Below are 9,252 nucleotides of genomic sequence, written 5' to 3' on the forward strand. Positions count from 1 at the left end.
GACTGGCATGGCGGCGGAACGTCGATTTACACAAGGGCAACCTCCATAGTGCGGCTAGCCCGGAAGAAAGAACGCAGCCGATAGGACTGTCCATACCCCATATGAACCGCTACCGCAAACCACCAGACTGAGAAACTTTGAACTCGACATGAGTCGTTACAGGTCACCAGATCTTAAACTTTATACAAGAGGTTACAAGTTTATACCAAACAGTTTGCCCTTTTCCTTTTTTCCCACTTTCTTCTTTTTGTTTTTCAAACTCTACATGAGACACCAAGGGGCTACTTTAAACTGCTCACGTTAAACTCTAGGTGAGAGGCGAGAGAGCTATACCAATATGCATATCTTTACCTCTGCACCAGCTGACCAAGGGTGACCCCAAAGAAGATAACATACTACTCTAAAATGTTTACTTTTATAATTTTTTATTTCTAAACTGTAGTTATGAGAAGGTTACACTAGCAGGTATACCAATCGCTCTATATGAGCTGTCCGAGGGATATCCCTAACCTGTTTTTTTTTTTTTTCCTTCTTAATTAACCCCACAAGAGCAGCTAGTCTGAGGTACCACAAATATTTGGAGGGCTGTAGGTGTCTAGAGGGCTCTGTAGATAACATACTACTTTAGAATGTTTATTTTTTATAATTTTTATATCTAAACTGTAGTTATGAGAATGTTACACTAGCAGGTATACCAATCGCTCTAGATGAGCCGTCCGAGAGATGTCCCTAACCTGTTTTTTCTTAATTAACCCCACAAGAGCAGCTAGTGTGAGGTACCGCAAATGTTTTGAGGGCTGTAAATGTCTATAGGGCTCTGTAGATAACATACTACGCTAAAATGTTTATTTTTATAAATTTTTTATTTCTAAACTGTAGTTATGAGAAGGTTACACTAGCAGGTATACCAATCGCTCTATATGAGCCGTCCGAGGGATGTCCCTAACCTGTTTTTTTTTCTTAATTAACCCCACAAGAGCAGCTAGTCTGAGGTACCACAAATATTTGGAGGGCTGTAGGTGTCTAGAGGGCTCTGTAGATAACATGCTACCTTAAAATGTTTATTTTTATAATTTTTATATCTAAACTGTAGGTATGAGAATTGTTACACTAGCAGGTATACCAATCGCTCTATATGAGCCGTCCGAGGGATGTCCCTAACCTGTTTTTTCTTAATTAACCCCACAAGAGCAGCTAGTCTGAGGTACCACGAATATTTGGAGGGCTGTAGGTGTCTATAGGGCTCTGTAGATAACATACTACTTTAGAATGTTTATTTTTATAATTTTTATATCTAAACTGTAGTTATGAGAATGTTACACTAGCAGGTATACCAGTCGCTCTAGATGAGCCGTCCGAGAGATGTCCCTAACCTGTTTTTTCTTAATTAACCCCACAAGAGCAGCTAGTGTGAGGTACCGCAAATGTTTTGAGGGCTGTAAATGTCTATAGGGCTCTGTAGATAACATACTACTCTAAAATGTTTATTTTTATAGTTTTTTATCTCTAAACTGTAGGTATGAGAATGTTACTCTAGCAGGTATACCAATCGCTCTATATGTGCCGTCCGAGGGATGTCCCTTACCTGTCTTTTCTTAATTAACCCCACAAGAGCAGCTAGGGTGAAGTACCACAAATGTCTTGGGGGCTGGGGGTATCTATAGGGCTCTGTAGATAACATGCAACTCGAAAATGCTTATTTCTATAATTTTTTTATTCCTAAACTGTAGCTATGAGAATGTTACACTAGCAGGTATACCAATCGCTCTATATGAGCCGTCCGAGGGATGTCCCTAACCTGTTTTTTCTTAATTAACCCCACAAGGGCAACCAGTGTGAGGTACCACAAATGTTTTGAGGGTTGTAAATGTCTATAGGGCTCTGTAGACAACATACTACTCTAAAATGTGTATTTTTATAATTTTTTTTTATTTTTAACTGTAGTTATGAGAATGTTACATTAGCAGGTATACCAATCGCTCTATATGAGCTGCCCGGGGGATGTCCTTAACCTGTTTTTTCATAATCAACCCAACAAGAGCAACTAGTCGGAGGTACCACAAATGTTTTAAGGGCTGTAAATGTCTATAGGGCTCCGCAACCCCCAACTGAGCTGCCACCGTATGGTAGGCACATGTACCTCCCAATGAAACAAGAGAGACACCTCACGAATAGTGGGATAGGGATGACACTCACGACTGAGGAACGAGAACAAGATAAGAGGGAACCTCAGGGGGACACATAAGGGGATCCATACAGTAACCCAATGGCCTAACCACAGGAGACCCACCTGCTCAATCGCAATTGATTAATATATACCACTGAAGTATAGAGATGCTTGTTTCGTATGTCTGTATTATTCATTTATATGTTTGCTTTTATTCTTTTTGAAATGGAAATTGTATACTATTACCACAAACCGTGGAAATTTTCCACAACAAAAATAAAGAATTAAAAAAAAAAAAAAAAAATGTTATACAGTGCAACTACTGCTTTGTCATGACTCACCTGCCAAAATAAAGAATAAAAAAAAAGGGGGTACTTCGTTATGATCGTACCAATTTATTAACACAGTCCGGCCCCCTCTGATTTAAACATTTTTATGCAAGCTGACAATTTATAATCCGTTCCAATTGAGTACTATGTGACCATATAAAACACACAAACCGTGAATGACACACAGATAAAACAACCCAATCAAATGACACATTTTTAATCGGATGACCTTCTAATGTAGGAAAAACCTCCCAAAAATGCCCTTCCGTGGTAGACGGGGTTTTGTAAGGATATCACCAAAAGTGATAAGTAAAATTATTGCTTTACAACTCAGTCAGACCCAAATTAAAACCAGAAACGGTTTGCAGAAGTGAGGGTGTGCGTGACGAAGGCATTTCCTATATTTCTTACATTTTGCATTAGCAATTTTCAAAAGAAATGACAAACACTAATAATAGTGGTCACACACCATGTACAATAAAATACACAGAATCATAAACGCAACACACACCTCCTGAATTAATCTACATCTGTCTGGTGATGCTATGGAATACGGGTTCATAACTCATTTATGAGGGGAAAAGTTTCAGACTTTCCGATTAAATTGTACCTTTACAGTTCATTCTCACAAACCAACACAAAATTAGGAACACTGAAATATACCATTTATTCTGAGCATATAAATACTCAGGTGTGAACATGTTTGGTTCTCGTGCTTGGGCAAAGTTGTTTATATTAATTAGATTGTTCATAAAATTGCAAACTCTGAATCAACTTTGCATGCTCTTTGAAGATCCCAGTTCCCATGGTTTCCTTTAATATAGTTACTAAAACGAGTAACACAGTTCGGGTATTGTTCACGAGATTTATCAATGTCCAGATTTTGCAAAGCAGCCTACCAAATTACCTTGAATGTAGTCCAGATTACACCCTTTCTGGATGAAACTGAACCGTTTAAATTTGGAACCGATTGATGGGAATCCAGAACCAGATTAAAAACTGGGACAACTGGGAAGGTATTGAAAAAAATAAGGTGGGCAGGAATTCTATCCCGCTGGAGATGGAGGGGTAGGGATTACCAGCCAATGACAAGATATCTGCCCATCTCCACCATGTATTAGTCGTGCTGAGTATCTTGGTCTACATCTGGCAGCAAAAGCAGACTTGTGGCAATCATGCACAGGGTGAATGCCACGCATGGTGCATTTGAAAGGGAGGCAGATATATAAATCCCTTGCCTTTTTATCAATTGCCTTTTTCTCCTTTAAATATCTTCATTCGGGTTTTTAACATGTATTTATATTGAAAAATATACAAAAGAAGTAAATTAAATATTTTGTGAAATTATGTTCTAGGTAACCATTTATGTTGTCTATAATCTTTTTATTGAAAGGGTATTTAGTTGGGTTTTTGTCATATCTTTGTCAGCCATGATGAATATTTACTTTTCGGAGCAGCAATATGTGTATTCCTTCTACGTTGTATATGTGTGTAAAATAAAGTGATCTGTTATTTTTCATCTTTTCACAGCAGACCGTCCTATGAATAGTTCTCTCTCGGCTTCACAGATTCACAACATTAGTTCAAAAGAGCCACTAAACAGAGTACTGGGTAAGTGCTTGGTTTTATAGTTTGTCCTGTAATAAACTTTGAACTTCTATTTTATCTTGAAGCATTAAATTGAAGTTGTGAAAATAAACTTCACATAGTGATCTTGAAAGGCATAAAGCATTCTAAAAATATTTGAATGGTAAATAAAAAAATAAATTGGTATTTGTAATTACAATTCTTTATTAACAAGAGCGAATTTAGAGAGCCAATGTCCAAGATTCCTAGTAATCATGCAAGTGTAGTTTTCGCTGGATCAGTTGGGTACTGGCTAAGAGTGCTAGGAAGAGCCATGATTTTGTCAAACTGCTCCCAAACCATTTGATTGACAACTGAATGGGAGGGCACCCATAGACCTATAGCACCATGAACATTACAACAAGCTGTTTATTGTTGTTCTTAAAGGAACACTATAGTATTAGGAATGCAAATGTGTATTCCTAACGCTATAGTGCTGGACTACCTGTTTAGGTACTCTCGTCACGGCTGGCCCTGCCTCCATGGTTGAGATCATCAATCTTGATGCTCTTAGTCAGTAGAAAAGCCTTGAGAGGCTTTTACGCATGGCCCAATCAGCATCTCCTCATAGAAGAGCATTTAGTGCTGAACATAGGTCCTGCAAAGTTTGCAGGACCTAACCCAAAAAGTGCCTCTAGTAGCTGTCTGAGTGACAGCCACTAGAGTTGTTACTAGGCAGCAATGTAAACACTGCCTTTCCTCTGAAAAGGCAGGGTTTACATTGTTGAGTCTGCAAGGACGGGCTACAGATATCAGAAGCACTACATTAAGCTGTAGTGGGTTTAGTGTCCATAGTGTCTCTGTGCACCTTTAATATTATGAACTTACTTCTACTGATAAAGCAAGTACATATATCTATATGAAGCTGTACACTTGATAGAATTCCCGACCTCTTGCCAGATTCCAATGTCATGTTAATTCAAGTTCAGCAGAAAATGTAAACAAAGCAGAATTATGCTTTTCAAGTCAAAAATAGACAAATGTTAGGAGCCTGCTCTGTTGGCACCAGACCATTTATGCTGTTTGCTTTTTCCCCCCCTATGTTCTGTATGTAGGACATTGAAAAAAAATAAAATAACTCTGTATAGAAAATACGTAGCTGCATATCCTCCTCCAGTTATGTCTGAAGCCAGAAACTAGCCGAGGTTTACATTCATATTCTGATTCAGTCGCTTGTGCAGCCAAATACTGAAACATGATTTATTTTCTTTTAGTAATGAAGCATCTTACCATGTTATTAAAACACTGCTTATTAGCCCTTATCTCTGTTAGTTTTTGTTCTTGTATGATTCGACATTTTTTACTGTTATTTTATTATTTTGTCCCTTTAAATCATTTCTAGCCCTACCTACTGTTAGTTGGAAGCGCTATGTCTGATAATCTCATAATAATGCTGTTATGAATAATAAGGAAAGAGGAACAACATTAAAAAAAAAGGGATTCTACCTTTGAAAACGTTTCTAAACAAGCTTTTGTGTTAGAGGCTTAATTCCTGTGTACTTAGCACAATTCCCATCTATAATGCAGACATGCAATTGCATGAGTGAATAGTTTTGTGTGTGTATTTTTTAATCTGTCTAATTTTGTTGTAACTGGTGCATGACAAATAATTTTTCTAAAGGGAATGTCGGTTACGTACATAGATACCAGGTTTACTTAAATGATAAGTAGCTGGAAATTTAGTTAGAGATTTTTTTTGGGGGGGGGAGGGGAGGAGCGGAGGTTTGATTTAACCATTCACTTCAGAGTAGTTTTGTTAGGGGGAAAAAAAAGTTTGAGAATTTATTCGGACAAAAAAACAAACCCACAAGTACAAGATATGAACATCTGTATTCCGAACGCTATAGTGTACTCTGCTGCATTGGGAGCCTGATGCGCATGCGCGGCTAATGTTGAGCGAGCATCCATTCTTCCCTATAGGAAAGCATTGAATCATTCCAAGTTTTACTCCGTAAGGGCTACGGCAGTGGATGTCCGTAAACAATCCAGCAACATTTTATGTTTCTTACAAACTGCAATGTTTTACATTAAAGGGGCAGTACCACTACACACAGACCACTTCATAAAGATGAAGTGACTTGGGTGACTTCAGTAGTCCTTTAAAAGATTGAACATGGATATACCTAAAATAAATATATATATATATATATATATATATATATATTTATGTGAAGTTAGTTTTATTTTCCTGGCTTACCATGGCAGCTTCATATATAAGGGGAGGTGCTAACCTACATACAGGCCCAGACTGGCCATCAGGCCAACCTGGCAAATGCCCAGTGGGTCATGATGGCCATGGGCTGAGGCCAATAGGGGAGATCCTTTGATCTCACATGTAGAGCTGGCCTTGCTGTCTTCCTTCTCAAGCTGATGGGGAAATCAATGTTCTCACTCACCGGCCCATTGGCACTTCGTTGCAGAAGAGTGAGGGAAGGAGGACACAAGAAGCTGAATGTTCCTCCTGCAGGCAGTTTGGAGCGTTGCTGCGGGTTACCACAGAAACACTCTGACATAAAAACCATAAAGTAAAGATAAAATCGGTACCAAATACCAGGGCGCCACAATCACTTGTATATACCAGCTTGTCTCAAAATGGAGAGGTAATGGGAGACAAAAATAGCGAAAGGAGAGAAAAAAACCTGTTATTAAAATTAACAATTTATTCAAATGAAAAACAGCCTAAATAGGCTCAGGACCCTTCTGGTTAGCAGCTTAAATAACAATATAAAGTGCACATCTGCAGATATTATTAAGTAAAGGGAAGTGTAGAGTACTAGCGGCGACTTTTGTAAGCCACTAACATTAGCTATCCCTTCACATTACACAATAGGAGGTGTAAAAGCAGTGGATTGTATAAAAATAAGCAAGGGTGGGAAAAAAGTCAGGGTGACTATATGCAGAGTCACAAACACCCAATATTCCCTCACAGCATCCAGTCCTTAAATGCAAAATTAAGTTAAAGTGCAGAGTTGTAAAGTGCAACATTTTTCAAGTAAATATAAAAGACTGCTGATACCAAGGAACTGGATCATAAACAGCTGGGCTCAACGTGCTTTGTCGGTCGTCCGACTTCCTCGGGAGCTTCTGTCTTCTGTCTTGATCTTCTCCCTTTTAAATCCGCCGTTCTTCGCGTCCTATTCGGTAACCTCGCATGAGCGAACCACTTTGAACGCAATGTCCTATGTCATGACGAATGAACGGTGGCATCGCACATGCCCGGCAAACCACCCTGGAACGCAACTAAACTTTATTGGTATTTTACACATCCACATCTCTGTACTGGCGAGCACAGCACAGTTCAGAATTGCTGTGGTATGAATTTACAAAGATGCCTATACATATATGGCTAACATGGAATGCGAACATCATAGCAATTATATGAATGAGACTTCATTTGGTGAAATATAAAGAGGAAGAAAACGTTTTCTCTTAAAAATATATCAAAAAATATGTGTAAAAGAAATGATGCTATGGTGTTGGCATTCTACGAGTCATTAAATTTGCTTGCTCTGTGCATAACAAATACAGGGCCCTTTTCTCATTCTTTAGCAAGACTGCCCTGGAAGAGCACTGAACCAACATGCTCACTCTGAGGGGTGGGCATGCTTGTCATTTGTCATGACAAAACACTTCCCTCTGGCGCCACCCCTTGTAACTGGGTTGCTGTTATTAAAAAATGCCTGGGCTGATTTTTTTCCCCAGTTTAGCCCTGCCCATATGCAAGTCTCTTATAAAAAGTTAGACAGGAAAAAAAAATGCAGGAAGAATTCAATATGTTTTCTCCTGTCTAAGCTAAACATGGCTGCATCATATGAGTTAGGTGATGCTGCAAAGGAAAAATGAAACGGCAACTTTTTTTTTTTTTAAAACTCATGTCCTCAATGTGATTAGCTTGTTTAAATAATGTTTCCTGGCAATGTAAGAGCAAACATTGAGCCTTTTGTTAGTGTTGATACGTGATATTGGTGTGGTATACAACAATATATACACCAATATATGAGACCGGGTCGTAGAACGAATTGGTCGGTAAGTGAGGAGTTAAGGGATTCCCTGCTCTGGTGCGTTTGTCTATGTTCCGGAAAAGTTCCCCGAATATAGACGAACGCAGCAGAGCAAGGAATCCCTCTAATCGATGTTTGGGAAAATTTCCCTGAGCCACCTGTACTATATTTATTGGGGACGTGCTGCTGTAACCTACCTCCTGCTATTAGTTTACTTGATTTCCTTCTGTGTTGCAGCTAATCTCTTCCTCCTGATCTCCTCCATTCTTGGCGCAAGGACAGCGGGTGCCCACACACAGTTTGTGCAGTGGTTCATGGAGGAGTGTGTTGAAAGCCTGGAACAAGGAGGGAAGGGTGGAATCCTTCAGTTCATGCCCTTCAGCATGGTGAGAAACTGTATATGCTGTTTGAAAAGTCACCAATGTTTTTATAAATCATTAAAAATGTTATATAAAGTTGCCATTTTTAAATCGGATTTTTATTAGATGCTCCTATTTAATTATCTTTTTTCCCCCTTTTTCTTCCTAGGTGTCTGAATTGGTAAAGGTTTCCACCTTATCCAGTCCTAAAATTGTTCTCGCCATCACCGACCTAACTCTACCACTTGGCCGCAGAGTGGCTGCCAAAGCACTAACGGCTCTCTGATCTAATTACATTGTTCGCATCACCCACCTCGATGCCCGCAGTTGGGTGGCCAGCTGATGAATCATCAGCCTTCTTTGTAAATTTGACTAGTGACTTTACTTGTATTTTTTTATTACTTTTTTGTTGTTGAATTTTTCTAACTTTTTGAAAAGACTATATATGTGAAAGTAAATAAAACGATTTGGTAATGTGGCAAAGACTTTACCCTAACTTAATAAAACAAACAAAAAACAAATACATCCAAGCAACACTATCATAATTAATCACAGGGATGTATTTACCACAAGGCAAACAAGGCATTTGCCTAGGGCGGCACTTTCAGGGGGGGTGCCAAAAAACGCCACCCCAAGCTTCCAGACAAATACCTTGTTTGCCTCATGTTCTGGGGTTGTCCACCTTACTGTGAGTGAGTGTAGCTGTCAGTGTGTGTCTGTGAGTGAAAGTGTGTGTTTTTCAGTGAGAATGGGTGTGTCTGTGAGTGTGT

At 39.0% G+C, this 9,252-nt stretch overlaps 1 protein-coding gene across 2 annotated transcripts in view; it reads left to right on the forward strand.

Annotated features, from left to right (window-relative positions):
- The window catches only part of MED24 (mediator complex subunit 24), a 69,253-nt gene extending 60,288 nt beyond the window's left edge, over positions 1–8,965 (forward strand). The window contains exons 24-26 of one of the 2 annotated variants that reach the window (XM_063425444.1): positions 4,027–4,107; positions 8,361–8,509; positions 8,652–8,965. In XM_063425444.1, coding sequence (XP_063281514.1) covers positions 4,027–4,107; positions 8,361–8,509; positions 8,652–8,768 — 347 coding nt within the window. In that variant the 3' untranslated portion in view covers positions 8,769–8,965. The remainder of the gene's footprint in view (positions 1–4,026; positions 4,108–8,360; positions 8,510–8,651) is intronic. The other variant, XM_063425445.1, reaches the window with a different exon arrangement.
- The last annotated feature ends 287 nt before the right edge of the window (positions 8,966–9,252 follow it).

Source organism: Pelobates fuscus, chromosome 6, assembly GCF_036172605.1.
Source record: "Pelobates fuscus isolate aPelFus1 chromosome 6, aPelFus1.pri, whole genome shotgun sequence".
NCBI lineage: Eukaryota > Metazoa > Chordata > Amphibia > Anura > Pelobatidae > Pelobates > Pelobates fuscus.